General features: G+C 36.8%; 1 protein-coding gene across 17 annotated transcripts in view; it reads right to left on the bottom strand.

Moving 5' to 3' along the window:
• Positions 1-17912, bottom strand: part of EVI5 (ecotropic viral integration site 5) — a 248899-nt gene that overhangs the window by 134006 nt on the left and 96981 nt on the right. For all 17 annotated transcript variants that reach the window (XM_078451656.2, XM_078451660.2, XM_078451658.2 and 14 more), the window contains 4 exons: positions 11879-12004; positions 10378-10521; positions 8692-8781; positions 8486-8583 (listed from right to left, as the gene is read on the bottom strand). In XM_078451656.2, the coding sequence (XP_078307782.1) occupies positions 8486-8583; positions 8692-8781; positions 10378-10521; positions 11879-12004 (458 nt within the window). The remainder of the gene's footprint in view (positions 1-8485; positions 8584-8691; positions 8782-10377; positions 10522-11878; positions 12005-17912) is intronic.

The raw sequence follows: 17912 nt of genomic DNA, 5'->3' as shown, positions 1-17912 counted from the left end.
CAGCCCTTTAAATCTCTTGGCTGCAATTTCAGCTGGAGGAAGAGAAGACTTGCAACAATGGAAAGCAGTGTAACAACAATGGGGAGAGGTATAACACCAATGACTGCTCACTTCCTTGTACCTGTGATCAGAAACAGCACAGCAACCAGCAATCAGAACACACAGATCCCTAGTATCTGGAAGACAAGGTCATTTTTGTCCACCCTGGTTCCCCCAAGTTGCACGCAGGTGCTCCAGGAATAGAAACACAGCTGCATGCCATGTGGCTGAAGGGTGGAAGATGATACCAAGGGTGTTAATGTGCTGAAAGTTGAAAGTGACCAAACTGAGCACAATTCACCATCCAACCCTTCCCCTAGAAGTCACAAACCTTCAATAAACCCCAGAGTTCCAAATCAGTTATATCAGATTCTGCCACCGCAACTGTTGTCTAAATGGGAGACAGATTCCTGGTGTTTTCTATACTTCACCTTCCCACAATCCTCTGTCCACAGTGACATTTTAATGTAGGTTGTTATGCCCATTTTGAGGCTTAGGAAGGTTGGAAAACTTGCCTAAGGTCATACTCTTGACTGCTACACTACCATGCCTCTTATTCTGGTATATCTAAAAGAATTTGATATCCAAAAGAATTTATAAAAAAGACTCTCAAGAGGTGCAAAAAGCTTTGATCAATGGCTTCACCGCTGAAGTAAGTTCACAGTTTTCACAAGTGCCTATTTTTAAGTGGGTATTTTGTTATATGTCAAGTGATAAATGTTATCGTTATTCACTCACGCTACTAAAACAAAACATTAGGAGTCATCATTTAACCCCAACACAGTCACCAAGCATGTTCAATTCAACCTCCTCAACAATGCTCTAAAATACATTGTTCTATCTTCATCTGCATGGAGAGTGTTTTTAAATAAACTTTATTTTTGAGAAGAGTTTTAGATTTACAACATAATTGAGAAGAATATATAGTTCCCATATACCCTGTCCCCAGTTTCTCCTATGTTTAACATCTTACATTAATATAGTACATTTATAACAATTAATGAACTAATATTGATACACTGTTAACTAAAGTCAATACCATATTCAGATTTCTAAGTCTGTCTAATGTCCTTTTCCTATTCTAAGATCCCATTCAGGGTACCACAGTATATTTAGTTATCATGTCTTCTTTGGCTCCTCTTGGCTATGACAATTTGTCCGATTTTCCATGTTTTTGATGACCTTGATAATTTGAGGAGTACTGGTTGGGCATTTTGTAGAATATTCCTTAATTGGGATTTGTCTCAATTTTGTTCACGATTATATTGGGATTATGGGTTTGGAGCAAGAACACCACAGAAGTCAGTCCCATTTTCATCATATCATATCAAGGGTACAAACTATCACCAGGATATCACTGTTGATTTTGACGTTGATCAGTTGGTCAAGGTGTGCTTATAAGATGTCTACAAAGATACTTTAAAGTAGCTACAGAACTACTTTATTCCCCTTTTCCTGGCAGCATTTTTAGGCCTTCATAATAGCTTGCCTAAACTACTACAGGAACCTCGTAACTGTTCTCTCTACTGCCAGTTTCATAATTCAATATTTTCTGTACACTATTACCAGGATGACATTTTTAAAATGTTGATTTGGATCATGCAACGCCCAGAGATAAACTGCTTCAGTGTCTATCCATTACATTCAGGTTACATTTCAAAGCTTACTAAAAGTAACCAGGGCTCTTGGGAGAAATTACTTGTTCCTGTGCAGGAGCAGGTAAGGCACAAGAGGAGTCTAGAGAGTTTTTTCTGTCTTAACTAAGGATATTCTCAAAGAATCATGGGAATATGTTTCACTGGACAAAGCAGAGACAATTTGAGAGTGATGGATTATAATTCACCAAATAAAAAAAGAGCCTACAAATTCACACTTATATAAATAAATGAATTAATATATTAGAGAGAAGAAGCTCTTTCTTACAGTATAATGCCAATTAATAAAGCAGGAATGAGGGAGTGAGAAAATCATAAGGGAAGGCTTGGTAAAGAACAGGAAGTTATATAATCTCAAAGCATCTGGATGCAAATACTTAGTAATAAAAGGCAAAGTAATAACTTCATAGTAGTGAAATCTGGCAAACATCACCTTAACCCAATGATTAGAGATAACATCAATTTTGAGACAAACGAGTATCATATGTCCATCGCACAGTTAATTGAGAAGACATATCATTGGTATACCTGCCAAAAATGTACAATCTGAATGTAATCATGAGGAAATGTCAGAAAATTCCAAACTGTGGGATTTTCCACAAAATAACTAGCTTGTACTCTTCAAATATATCAAGGCCAAGAAATACAAAGAGTGGAGGGACTGTTTCAGATTAAAGGAGACTGATGTGACACAACAACTAATGCAATACATGATTGTGGAGTACTTAGAATGGATCCAGGACCCGGGAGGTAAGAAAGGGGTAGGGAGTGGACAGGAGAGAGGGTTGGGAGGGCTTGGAAGGGGAAACAGTTATAAAGAATATTATTGAGGCAAGTGATAAAACTTGAACATGCATGGGGAATTATGTAATAGTACTGTATCTATGATAATTTCTTTTGATTAACTATTAGGTTCTGCTAAAAAAAAAAAAAAGAAAGAAAGAAAGAAATCCTTGTTCTTAGGATGTACACATTCATTCACGTATTTAAGAAAAACAGCACAGTATCTGAACTTACTTTCAAATGGATCCCCCTAAAAACAGGTATGGATTTTCAACGTTTATTTATTTTTGAGACAGAGAGAGACAGAGCATGAACAGGGGAGGGGCAGAGAGAGAGGGAGACACAGAATCGAAACAGGCTCCAGGTTCTGAGCTGTCAGCACAAAGCCCGATGCGGGGCTCGAACTCACGGACCGTGAGATCATGACCTGAGCCGAAGTCGGATGCTTAACTGACCGAGCCACCCAGGCGCCCCAGGTATGGATTTTCTTACATACACATGTATTATTTTAACTTTTTAAAAAGTTTAAAAGTATGCCAAAAAAATTTTAACAACCAAAATCAAAGCCTAAGAATGACTGCTTCCAACTTTTCTGTCTTAAAGAACCTCTGAGCCTTTGTACATATTATCTACCTAAAATGCCCTCCTTCTCTTCACCTGGAGAACCCCTACCTACTCTTTACACAGCAGAAAGAGTGAAATTTTAAAATAATTTCTAATGATCCTCTAATGGCTTCCCCTCAAAACCTAAGTCTGGTCTCTGAGGAGGCCAACATGTCCAACAGAACTTTACAACAAATGTTCTAGATACGTGCCATCCAATATGGTAACAACTAGCCAAATGTAAGTAAGTAATGAGCACTTGAGATGTAGCTAATCTAACTGATGAATTAAATCCTTATTATATTTCAATTAGCCACATGTAAGTAGTAATTACCTTATACCCTTCCTTATACAATAGCCCAGGTTTACTTTTTTACTCTAATTTATTGTAAAAATGGCTTGCATACAACACCCAGTGCTCATCCCAACAAGTGCCCTCCTCAATGCCCATCATCCATTCCCCCCCCCCCCCACACCCCTCATCAACCCTCAGTTTGTTCTCTGTATATAAGAGTCTCTTGTGGTTTGTCTCCCTCCCTCTCTGTTTGTAACTATTTTTTCCCCTTCCCTTCCCCCATCGTCTTCTGTCAAGTTTCTCAAGATCCACATATGAGTGAAAACATGGTATCTGTCCTTCCCTGGACTGACTTATTTCAATTAGCATAATACCCTCCATTCCGTCCACATTGCTGCAAATGGCATGATTTCATTCTTTCTCGTTGCCAAGTAGTATTCCATTGTATATGTAGAGAGGTCCTAAAGGTGCGGTGATGAGAGAATTACAAAGCAGGGAGCTAAGACTCTCCAGGAGCTGAAGCATCGGTCCCCTGGATCAAGCCTCTTTTATTTTTGCAAATTGTTAACAGCAAGCACATACAACATACTATTCGGCATCTTGACAGGTCATGCACTTACAATGTATTCCATACTGCATGGTCATGAGTACATCTGGTGCCAACAAAACATTCTTATCCCAGACCTGGTGTCCATATGGTGTCCTTCTGGAAAGAACGTGCAGTCCCAGCGGCTTTCTGCCTGGGAATGAAACTGTTTTCAGTTCCTTGCTGCTCCGTCCCTTTCCTTAAAGATGGTGCCTCCGGCTTCTTGTTCTCCAACAGTATATATAAATCACATCTTCATAATGCATTCATCAGTTGATGGACATTTAGGCTCTTTCCATAATTTGGCCATTGTTGAAAGTGCTGCTATAAACATTGGGCTACATGTGTCCCTATGCATCAGCACTCCTGTATCCCTTGGGTAAATTCCCAGTGTGCTATTGCTGGGTCGTAGGGTAGTTCTATTTTTAATTTTTTGAGGAACCTCCATACTGTTTTCCAGAGCAGCTACACCAGTTTGCATTCCCACCAACAGTGCAAAAGGGTTCCCCTTTCTCCACATCCTCGCCAGCATCTGTAGTTTCCTGAGTTGTTCATTTTAGCCACTCTGATCAGTGTGAGGTGGTATCTCAGTGTGGCTTTGAGTTGTATTTCCTGATGATGCAAGACGTTGAGCATCTTTTCACATGTCTTTGGGCCATCTGGATGTCTTCTTTGGAAAAGTGTCTATTCATGTCTTCTGCCCATTTCTTCACTGGATTATTTGTTTTTTGGGTGTTGAGCTTGGTAAGTTCTATATAGATTTTGGATACTAACCCTTTATCTGATATGTCATTTGTAAATATCTTTTCCCATTCTGTTGGTTGCCTTTTAGTTTTGTTGATTCTTTCCTTTGCAGTGCAGAGGCTTTTTATCTTGATGAGGTACAAGTAGTTCATTTTTGCTTTTGTTTCCCTTGCCTCCAGAGACGTGCTGAGTAAGAAGTTGCTGCAGCCAAAATCAAAGAGGTTTTTGCCTGCTTTCTCCTCGAGGATTTTGATGGCTTCCTGTCTTACATTATTAGATCTTTCATCCATTTTGAGTTTATTTTCGTGAATGGTGTAAGAAAGTGGTCCAGGTTCATTCTTCTGCATGTTGCTGTCCAGTTTTTCCAGCACCACTTGAAGAGACTGTCTTTATTCCATTGGATATTCTCTCCTGCTTTGTCAAAGATTAGTTGGCCATACATTTGTGGGTCCAAATCTGGGGTCTCTATTCTATTCCATTGGTCTGTGTGTCTGTTTTTGTGCCAATACCATACTGTCTTGATGATTACAGCTTTGTAGTAGAGGCTAAAGACTGGGATTGTGATGCCTCCCACTCTGGTTCTTCAATATTACTTTGGCTATTCAGGGTCTTTTGTGGTTCCATACAAATTTTACGATTGTTTGTTCTAGCTTTGAGAAGAATGCTGGTGCAATTTTGATTGGGATTGCCCTGAATGTATAGATTGCCTTGGGTAGTATTGACACTTCAACAATATTTATTCTTCCAATCCATGAGCATGGAATATTTTTCCATTTCTTTGTGTCTTCTCCAATTTCCTTCATAAATTTTCTATAGTTTTCAGCATACAGATCTTTTATATCTTTGGTTAGGTTTATTCCCAGATATTTTATGGTTCTTGGTGCAACTATAAATGGGATCAGTTTCTTTATTTCTCTCTCTGTTGCTTCATTATTGGTGTATAAAAATGCAACCGATTTCTGTACATTGATTTTGTACCCTGCGACTTTGCTGAATTCATGTATCAGTTCTTTTGGTGGAGTCTTTTGGGTTTTCCATGCAGAGTATCATGTTGTCTGCCAAATGTGAAAGTTTGACTTCTTCTTTGCCAATTTTGATGCCGTTTATTTCATTTTGTTGTCTGACTGCTAATGCTAGGACTTCCAACACTATGTTAAACAACAGTGGTGAGAGTGGACATCCCATCCGTACAACAGCCCAGGTTTAAGTACCCTTTGCTCCCTACTATGTTCTGGACTTCATTAGCCAACACACTCCTATTTGCCTGTGCTACAGTTACACTGGCTTTTTGCTGTTCCTTAATTATATCAATTACATCCTGGCCTCAGTCGTTATATTTACTGTTCTTTCAGCGTGGAATACAATCTCATGGTTCCCTCTCTTACTTCTCTCAAGTGTCAGCTCAAATGGTACCTTATCAGTCTATATATCCTATCCATGTTCTACCTAAAATAGCACCCCATCACACTATGCCCTTCATCCTGCTTTATATATTGAATATTGAAGGAGTGAAATGTCATGATTTCTATTATTTACTTACCAATAAAATAGAATTTTATCTACTAGGAAAGTAGATGAAATAAATGACAAAATATTAATGTTCAATCACTATATTGTACACTTGAAACTAAAGTAACATCGTGTGTTAACTATATTGGAATTAAAATTTTTTAAGAGGTCAATATTAACTCTTCAAGCTAGATGATAATTTCTTTACTATTATTTCTTTATTATTCCAGTGTCTCTTTCTGTATTTTTGAAAATTATCCCAATTGAAAAAAAAGGCAAATGAAATATGATCTAGAGCTAATGAGCAAACTATTCTTTCCTTCACAATTAAGCTTCATAAAAGGAGAGTGAAATGCTATGTTGAGGTAGGTTGTATTTTGTTGCTTTTAAGTCAGAACTCAAAAATACCTTTGTACATTGAAGAATTAAACAGAAAGAGGGGATGAAGATAAAATGAGAAACAACTAGTGGAGCAAGGACCTGGAAGAGATGGAAATGACATCATGAATTAGCACTGTAAAGGAAAAGAAATACTATATTCTAAAAAGGAAGAAAAGAAACATGGCTAACTCTGCAAGCTGCAAGTTACAGGAGAAAAAAACTTCAGGGAGTTTGAAAATGATGGCTGATGAATTAACAAGTAAAATAATCTGAAGAGCAGATGTGGCAAAATGGGGAAAGAATCTGGGGAAAATGGTAAAATCTGAAATAACTGCCAGGGTAATGGGAGAATTCATCAAGGACAACACAAAAACATACTTAGAGTGGCAATGCAGATAGAACTTAATGCCAGCAATCTGTTTATGCAATTTTCTCCAACACTTGGCTACATGAATACATGTACAAAACATCAGAGGAGCTATACTTATTCAGACCAGAGGAAGGCTATTATTAAACATCAGATCTTAAAGTGGAACAGAGACATCATATGAGGAAGGGAGTGAATGAAGTAGAGGGTCAGAGATTAATAAGTAAATAGAATAACTAAAATTTCAGAAATGGGATTATACTGGTCACAAATAAAATCTACAAGAAGAATCAGTTATCCTGTAATATATAATTAAAGTAAAATAAATTTTCTTTTTGGCTAGTGTGATTTAAATGTGGTTCTACCAGGGCACCTGTGTGCCTCAGTCAGTTCAGTGTCTGACTCTTGGTTTCAGCTGAGATCATAATCTCACAGTTCATGATTTCCAGCCCTGACTCAGGCCCTGCACCGATAGACACTCTCTCTCTCTCTCTCTCTCTCTCTCTCTCTCTCAAAATAAATAAATAAACTTAAATAAATAAATAAAGGTAAATTATAATAAATAAATGAACGAATGAATGAATGAATGAATGTGGTTTTACCAAGATCTAGAAGTTAACATGGCTCCTAAAGGTTTTTTTCAATTACAGAGCAGAATAGCTTTTTGATCAATAATGTCTCAAGATGATGGTGTAATATGATTTAGAAATTTCACAAGTAACGTATTAATAATAGTGAAAGTTCATAAATTGTAGCTTGTTTTTGTGATTTAGAGCTAATTTTAATAACATAATTCTCACTCATATTCTAATATACTTCCTGGGGTAGAAACACCCATGGGAGTTATATCATACACATGAAACTAATTTCATGCTACAGCAGGGAAGGTATTGAGAATTGCTAGCATAGAGTATTGCTAGCATTTTAAAGCATCCTGTACAATAGAAACTAGTGTCAGGAATGGTAATTATGGTCTCCAGCTTCGATTTATTTAAACACTAGAAGCTAGAGGATTAAGAGTTGTCATTCTTAGTACTTTTACCATATTTCAAAAATTAACCTTTGTGAGCCAAGACTGCTTACACCTTGAATTTCTATTAAATATGTATCAAGAAAAGTTTCATTCAAAAAGAATACACAATACAACTTCAATTCTCAATCTATACTTCATACCTATCTTATTGGCTAGGCTAATCCTGAACTTAAGTGACACTTTGGGGTCGAGAGGAAAAGAGTGTCAGTGAAGCGGATCACACCATAAAAGTGGTTTTCAAAGTAACAGTACACTCACACGTATAAACTTACCATGTTCCTAATTCCAGTCAATGTGGAATGGGAAAGGGGAGAAGTATGAAATTCCAACATTAGATTTATGTTATCCAATACCACCAAACAAAATACTACATTTCTATAAACTGAAGAGGAAAATGGCACTGATCACTGGACTCTTTGATGTTTCTATTTAATTTCCTATATGCTCCAACAAACCTCCATAACTAAAAACCAAAATATAAAATACTTACTTTTTCATTTTTTTTGAGTTATATTTGACTTGGTAAGCTGCCTGGATTAATTTGTCTGGGCCACCATCAAACTGATGTGGAATGACCTTCTGAAAGTGCTAAAAAGACACATTAAAAGAAAAACATAAGAACTACTTAGTGCTGTTTCTTATTAACTAATTAACAGTAAAATCTAAAGACACTCAAGAAATCATGAACTGACTTACCTGTAACATCCCTTCCATGTCAAGTTGCATCAGTTCTGCCTGATTCATTTGAAGAAGTGCCAATCCTACTCGAAATACTATTTCTAAACCCTGTGGAAACACATTTCATAAAGTCAAACTTCTCTTACTATTCCATTGACAAAAACTAATCATTCAAAAAAATATTAAGGTAAACATTTAGGGATCTACACTAGAAACTGACAAACATCTCTGCAAAAAGTCAGATAGCAAATATTTTAGACTTTGTGGGCCATGTGGTCACTGTCACAAATACTCAACTCTGCCACCACAGCCCAAAAGCAGACAAAGACAACACAACAAAAGGGTATGGCTATGTTCCAAGAAAACTTTTTACAAAAATAAGTGAAGGAACGAATTTGACACTTGAACCAGGATGATTAGTACATAAATCAGTTTGCTGACTCCAAACTAAATTAATTTAATTAGGTAATATAACCTGATCATCCCAAGATGTAGTTAATAACAACTAACATTGGGTTTAAGATGTTGTATTTATTTATTTTTAACTTAATTTAATTCACTAAGGTGGGACTTGAATTCACCACCCTGAGGTAAAGAGTCACATGCTCTACCAGCTGAGCCAGCCAGTCACCCCTGATTAAGATGTTATTAATTATTATTAATAACACTTTAAAGTGCTTGCTACCATTTATCACTTAACCTTACTTCCTACCTTCTCACCCAAAATACAGAATAAAAGATAAAGGATGACTCTACATGACCATGACAATTAGAAGAACTACCTGCAAAATATTCATAGAATAGAAGAAACTTAATTATGCTCATTACTTCTTGCTCTTTGGGTAACAGATGCACTGCAATAATATTAACTGTAAGGCAAATTTCACCTTTCACTAATTCTCACTGAATCAGTAAGAATGGATTCACCTCCTGAATCAATCAGGAAGCAATACAGACGTCTGATTAAGAGTGTGGGCCCCAGGGTGCCTGGGTGGCTCAATCAGTTGAGCATCTGACTCTTGATTTTGGCTCAGGTCATAATCCCAGGATCATGAGATCGAGACCTGTGTTGGGCTCCACGCTGAGCATGACACCTACTTAAGGTTCTTTCTCTGTCAGGGGCGCCTGGGTGGCTCAGTTGGTTAAGTATCCGACTCTTGATTTCAGCTTGGGTCATGCAGTTTGTAGGTTCAAGCCCTGAGTCAGGCTCCGTTAGTGAGAAGCCTGCTTGGGATTCTCCCTCTCCTCTCTCTCTGTGCTTCCCCTGCTCGCTCTTTCTCACTCTCTCAAAATAAATAAACTTTAAAAAAAAAAAGATTCTCTCTCCCCTTCTGCTCCTCTCCCTAAGTTCATACTCACAATTGCTCTTAAAAAAAAAAAAAAAAAGAAACAAACAAACAAAATCCCAAAAGAGTGTGGGCTCCAGATTTTGACTGCCTGCATTTAAATGCAGGCACTACACCACTTAGGTGCTGTATCCACAGACAAGATACTTAACTTTCCTCTAAGTCTCAGCTTCCTCATCTATCATTTATTAAATGGGGAAACTAACAAGTACTTGGTAGGTATTTTACAGGTTTAAAGGAGAGCATCCTTATAAGTAGTTAACCATGGAACACATAAGTGTCCTATATTGTTCTCCTCATTGCCCTGCTCTAATGATTAAATCCATGATTCCTTCATTCAGTCTGCCCACTAGCTTACCTCAGACATAAAGATATCAAATATCCTTGTTGCAATTGGTAATGGAAAAGTCGTAAGAAAGATAGTCAGAAACCAGGATGATGCATACATTGAGGTATGAAAACTCTGAGACTGAAAATGTACAAAGAGCTCTGGAAGATGCTCCTAAAGAAAAGAAAGGAATTAATTAAGACACAGTAAAATTCAGCATTTTAAACCAGAGTATTGTGTGTATACTAATAGCCTATTTCAAAGATTAGATCAGGCATCACTTAGAAAAGTTAAGATGTAGAAATTGATACATTCAGGAAAGTGGTTACTATCTGGGAAAGGAAGAAGGGGAAAAGGATGTGCAGGCAGAATTTAGGCTGTATCTAGAACATTTACTAATAAAAATAACAATTAAAACAAATAAATAAAACTTTAATATTTATTTAATCATGTTGGTAGGAACACAGCTGTCTGATATTTTCTGTACTTTTCTAAAACAGTAGTAATTCCAAAAAAATTTTTAAAGAAAAGAAATGCTACCTTGAAATACTTTCTGGTGCTATCTACCATTGATCACCCATCCTTACCTTCCTACCTTTTCACCCAAAATACAGATGCTTCCTCAATTCTAGTAATTCAAAACATAAATGACACATTAACTGAAAATAAACCAAGAGAAATTAAGGTTGGTTAAAAACATTATTTCAGAAAGAAAAATTTATTTAAGGTTCATCTCAATTCCCATTTTATCTTATCTTTAAAATGTGCCAACACTTTGCATATCTCCTGCAGGTAAGGCAGCCAGGGAAAAGCAGACTCATAAAAGGGCTTTCATGTCTGCTGAATCCTGAACCTATATTCTTAAGTTCTGCATATCTAATTGAAATTTAAGTCAATGAGAATACTTACACCATAATATTACAGGACAATATTACAGTAAACTAAAAATATATATATATAAATTAACTCTAGAAGGGTAAAATATTTCAAAAATATTTTTCACTTGATTTTGATTCCTCTCCTCCCCTTCTCTACACCCTCACACAGTCACTACACTCTGAGTCTTAAACTAGCAACATAAAAGCATTATTTTAAGAAAATATTACAGGCTAGCAAAAAAAGCGAGATAAAAAGGGAAAGTCAGGAGAGAGGACTGAAAGAACAGACAAGCCTCAAAAGAAGTGAACTGATGTCAGTGTCATGTCATGAGCTCTTGTGAGACCAAAGTCTCTATAACAATAATAGGATACAATAGGGCATAAAAAGGAAACTCATGCATTTAGGCAATGTGGTTGCGATATATTTGGCATAAATGCTTCAAGTCTGAATATGAAAACTGCAGTCAAGTTCCAGACTGTGCTCTACCAGCAGATAGCATCTAACTGATGTGTTAACCAACCAACAATCATGGGATTAAAACACTGACTTTTCAATTGCTAAAATGCTTTTAACATTGAATTTACTTGTCATTCAAACCAAGAAGACAAAAATACAAAGGCAATATGCCTTTTCGTTAACACTACAATTTTACCTGTATCATGCATTCAAACTGGTACATACATAGGCCCAATTCTGCCATACTTGGCTTAAAAAGTTCACGAAGTCTATAATCTTGCATTAATTTAACAAATACACAGAAAGCTTCTTCTTCTGGCATCTACAATATAAGGGGGAAAAGCAACACAGGTTAATGTTTTGTAATACACAAAAAAGCTAAATGCTTATTTAAACTAAGAACCCATCCAAGTATAAAGATGGTTTTGAATGTCCATGTGTTACAATGTTAAGAACACTGGACTAGGTATCAAAAGATTCTAATCTCCCATTCTCAGAATGAGAGGTTAAACAAATTTAACAACCTTTGAGACTAACTGCCTCACTTGCCTAATTAATGAATTCTATCAACCAATATTCCTTTAGAGTCAGATAGTTCTGTTCTCCTGGATATATACCAGTGAAAAAAATAAATACCCTCATGGAACCTGAACCTTTTAGTTGAAGAAGAAAGACAATATGTGCAATAAATCAATTAATATATATGCCAGATGGTGATGAGTGCTATGGAAATAAAATACAGTAGGGTCACAGGAAATGCTGGGGAGATACACCGCTATTTATGTAGGCAGATCAGGCAAAGTCCCTTGAAAAGGGAGCATTTGAGCAGAATACTGAAAAAACTAAGGGAGCAATTGAGGAAAAGAACAATCCTAGGAGTATAAGGCCTCAGAGTAGAATCACAAGTGGCATGCTCAAGGAACAGCAAATAGACCACTAAATTAGGAGTAATTCTGCAAGTGGTGGTTAGCTTATGGAAGAGAAATACACGGAACCAAATTACAGAAGGTTTTAGAGACCACTGTAAGGATTTGGACTTTTACCTTACATGAGATGGGAAGACTTTCAATGGTCCTAAGCAGAAATTATATGATACAGTAAGTGTTTAACAAAAAAAAAAAAAAAAAAACTTGTAAAATATATTTTCAAAGGATCTGTAAGTAACGTTTAAAGGTAACAGTTTCATATTTTATTCTTACTAACAACTGTCTCACATTTTATGTGAAACGCACAAGAAAAATATTTTACCCAAAACTCACAAGAAAAGCTATATCAAATAAGATATGAATATAAGAACTCTTTAAAGAGCTACACAGATATTCAGAATATTTTCTAATTTTCTACTGCTCATTTATTCACATTATACTAATGTGTTTTAAAAGAAACCTTGGGGAGCCTGGGTGGCTCAGTCAGTTAAGCATCCAACCTCAGCTCAGGTCATGATCTCATGGTTTTTGAGTTCAAGCTCCACATTGGGCTCTCTGCTGACAGCTCTGAGCCTGGAGCCTGCTTCAGATTCTCTGTCTCCCCCCTCTCTCTTCCCCTCCCCCCTGCTCACTCGCTCTCTCTCTCTCAAAAATAAACATTAAAAAAATTTTTTTAAATAAAAATAAATAGTAAATAAAATAAAATAAACCTCAAAGGATCTCTAGGCATTCTTACTAACAACTGTTTCTAATAACTTTTTTTCCTGGCCTTAACACAGCCTTGGACAGAGGTCAAATGTTACTCTTAGTAAAACCTATACTTCCTTCCTTCCTCCCAACACATACAGCAACAATTCTGCCTTGAAGACCATCCTTATCAATTCCACAAGCCCTATAGCCCCACTGATTTATGTTAATCACCATAAGAAGCCACACAACCTGGAACTCTCATCCCATGTGGTTCTACTGTTCCCCAAATTTAACCCCATGTCCAGCCTTCCCTAAACCTTTTCCACAGCACTTTCTGGAACTTATAACCTGCCATCAACAAAATATGCTACCTAGATCCTCAATCTCTTTACTAAATGGTCTTTCACCTTCTTCCTCCAACTGAAACTTGGCTCCCCTAAGGGGGCTGTTTTCTCTACTATAGTACTGAAAGCAACCAGGGAGTAAAGGTCTATTTCTCTTCCTGGAACTCACTGACTCATTGCCATTGCATTACCTCCCCCTTCTCTCTGAAACAGATACTGTGGATATTACCTATTACTCTTCTTTTTTGTAATATCTACAAACCTCTAGGTCACTCACCTGAACTTTACTCATTTTCATGAGGATTAATTCCCTGGCCTAGCAGATCTTACTTAGCCTTCCTTTCTTCCAATGATCTTAACTCAGGTTCTAGAGCCACACAGCTTATGGTTCAAATTCCACTTAGCTACATGACCTTAAGCAAATTATTTAATCTCTCTGTTGCTCAGTTTCAACATTGGTCAAATGAGTAAAATAACAGCACTTATTTCACAGGGTTGCAATGAAGATTAATAGAGTTATATGACCTTGCAAGCCTATCACTCATTTATATCACACTACCTTTTTTCTGTTCCCAACTCTCGTGTGTTCTTTGCTGCCTATACCCTGTTATATTTATTCAGTCACTTAAATCCACAATAACTTTTGCCTGTCTCTCTCAGTAATAATTCCAACTGCAAAACTCTACCCTTGGATAAATCAAACTCTAGAAGTACATCTAGGCAACGGAGAGTGGTTGGGTAAAAACAAAAGACTTTACCATGCTGGCTGATCTCACTCTGAATTCAGAACCACTAATGTCAGTGGATCTTTAATGTTTCTGGTATGCTTTATTTCACTAATTTAATCACTCTCAATCTATGAGGCCACCATTTCAAGCTTTCTTCTCTATCCTCAAGCTTTCACGGCCTCCTTCCCACTCAACTAATCTAATGACCTTATTTCGTACTTAAATTTTTTAAAAATTAGAAGCAATATAAAGAGAATTTTCCCATTCTCACACTATCATAAATATCATCCTACCTGCATCTGCATCCATTTTATAGCCTCTTGTCTCTCTCTTCCATTGGCCTGAACCTTTACCACAATTCTGGTCTCATATTTCCAACTGCCCACTTACATTTCCACTTGGACGTCTGATAGACATCTCAAACCACTCCTAATTTCCTACTCTGCCATTCCTTGCCCAAACTTCCACTCAAAATCCATATGTGTCATCACTGTCTCCTTTCCTTTTACTCCACATCCAATCTATCAGTAACTCCTGCTGGCTCTATATTAAGATTATTTCAAGAACCAACCACTTTCGACCAAAGACACCTAATCCAAACCACAATCAAAAGAGTAGTCCATTGTCTTTCATGAAAAACTCTAAAAGCCTCCTCATGGGTCACTCTGCTGCCTCCTCGGGCTTCCTTCCCAACAATGTATTCCCTATACAGCATGGAACTGCCCGAGTGTTCTTTTCAAGGCTTGAATTAGAACATTTCACTCCACTGCTCAAAATACTCTAGTGGTTTTCCATATCCTCAGTAAAAGTCAAAATCCTTACAAGGTCCTACATGACATGACCCCTTACTACTTTTCTCATCTCTTCTCCCACCACTACCTTCCCCTTTCCATTCCACCCCTACCACCCCTCATTGTACTGACAGTGGCAATGAATAAATTTTTTGTCTTATAAGGATTTCTGCTCAGGGCACCTGGGTGGCTCAGGAAGTTAAGCATCCAACTTCAGCTCAGGTCATGATCTCACGATTTGTGGGTTGAAGCCCTGCATCAGGCTCTGCACTGACAGATCAGAGCCTGGAGCCTGCTTCAGATTATGTGTCTCCCTCTCTCTTTGCCCCTCCCCCACTCATGCTCTGTCTCTGTCTCTCTCTCAAAAATAAAATAAATATAAAAAGAATTTCTTCTCTTCTGAAATATTACAGGTTTCATTCCCTCTCTCCTCCACAAAAGCACTAATGTGGGAAATGCCAATTTTTTAAGTAAGTTGAAGTAATCAAATAAAAGACCAAAGGGGAAAAAATAAAATCACTGGGTCCTCCTCAAAAAAACTGAAAACAATGCTTTCAAAATGAAAAAGTGTAACACTGAGTAAAATATAAATATGAAGAACAATCACCTAGTTGTTTTACAGCCACTCCTTTCTATTAGAAATCTGTGCACACAAATCTTGGAGCAATTGCACTGCTATATACCTTTTCTGTGACACGGACTCAATAAGAATCCATGCCTTTTGCAAAGGTCTACTGGGGACACTATCTACCTAATTTTGTTGGAGTATTAAGACATACACAAAACGTATCCAGCACTTTTAGCTATTTTAAAACAACATGTACTAATTAAGCTAACTTTACAAAATTTTTCCTCAAACACTGAGTTATGTTGCCAAGCTAACATGTGGGAGGCAATATAGCATAGGGTATAAGAGAATTAAGTTTTAGAAACAAAGAGAGGGGCCTTTGAATCTGGCTGTACCACTCTTTCTAGCTTATGGCCCTGGGCTAGAAAATTATTGTTATGGTAATGTATTAGCTGCCATTGACAATAAAAGATAAATAAATTAATCAATAAATGGAAGTATCACTACCAGCACTGCCTACAGTGTCTTGGAGGAAAATGTGGTGGCCCCTTGAGATTCCTATAGCCCTAGGTCTACTGTTAAGAGATTCGTAACTCAAGAAAAAACTGCCCTTTAAATACTCAACAGAAATGACTACTGAAAGGTTATTCTGGAACTAATATGAATGCAAAAGGAATAGAATTATGAAAAAAAAATCACTCGATTTATAATAAGAATGCTTGAGTTCAATAGTAAAAAGCCTACCAATATTAATCAACTACAAATTAAGAAAAAAATCACTATTGTGCAAAACCTCAACATTAACAAAACTAGTTTTGTTTTCATTATTTACAATCTAATATCACCTAGAAATGGACAGTTATCATGCAACAATTGGCATGATATATTATAAAACAAAGTAAATATCAGTCACTCTTACTATAAATCAGTTTCTGTGACATGAGGTTTTTGCTACTCAGAAAAGTAGTGTGTATATATATTCCTGGGAGTTACAAAGCTTTAAAATTCAGGCAGAACTGCTGGGAAACTGAAGCAAAGCATGGAGCAACACGGTTTCAAATTCCTACTCTGCTTTTATCTACCAAGAAAAATCATCTTGGGCCAGTCATTGAATTTTTATTGCATGTCTACTATATGCCAAACACCACGTTAGGTTTTTACATATATTATCTCATATAACCCTCACAATGAATCTGAAAGTACACAGTGTTACCTAATTAAGGCTCAGAGACAGATTAAATGATCTAGCCCAAGTTCACAGAACTCAGTGTAGCACTGAGATGGAAAAACCAGCTTACATATATGACTCAAATCAAGCTATCTCCACGGTTTCTCTTCAGACTACATTTTAGTGTGAGAATAAGAGTACAATGGACTTGAAAAAAAATTCAACGGAAGTGAAAACACTATTTGTCATTTCCCTTCTAAGATATAAACTGGTGATCCTGCCTGACTTCTGAAAACATCCTTTCCAAACCCACTCTAAAGTAAGTCACTGTCAATAGAAATATAGGTTATATCCCTGGGGCAGTAAAAATAATTGAGTATCTATATTTGGTTTAATTTTTTTTTTAATTATTTATTTACTTTTGGGGGTGGGGGGACAGAGAGAGAGAGAGAATATCCCAAGCAGGCTCCACACTGTCAGCACGGAGCCCGATGTGGGGCTCGAACTCATGAACCATGAGATCATGACCTGAGCCGAAACCAAGAGTCAGACGTTTAACCGACTAAGCACCCAGACATCCCATGAGCATCTCTATTTTAGAACCTATAACAAGATAGGCATAATAAGCACTTAACTCTGTGACAACCAAAATTTCTGTGTGAATTTGCAAAGATGTATGACATAAATAAGATTTTCATACCAACACTTTAATCATATCCTCCTTAGTTGGGAAAACATTAGTCTTTATTAAATATTGACATGTAAGTTAAGATTTAAAAGTAGATACAGGCTATAGTACAATATTATGGCTCAAATGTAGACACCAAGAAGCTGAAATTTCATTACTGGAAGGACATTATTGTATATGTTATTTTCAAAACTTTTAATATTTTAAAGTGAAAATTAACTATCCCTATTTAAATTATGCCTAAAGAAAAATACCCAGTATCAAATGCTTAATAAAAACAAGAATGATTCTTTAATTCTCCAATTCAACTTCAATAAGGAACTTAGA

This window comes from Panthera onca, chromosome C1 (genome assembly GCF_046562875.1).
Source record: "Panthera onca isolate mPanOnc1 chromosome C1, mPanOnc1 haplotype 2, whole genome shotgun sequence".
NCBI lineage: Eukaryota > Metazoa > Chordata > Mammalia > Carnivora > Felidae > Panthera > Panthera onca.
This window is presented reverse-complemented; position numbering and strand designations above follow the sequence as displayed.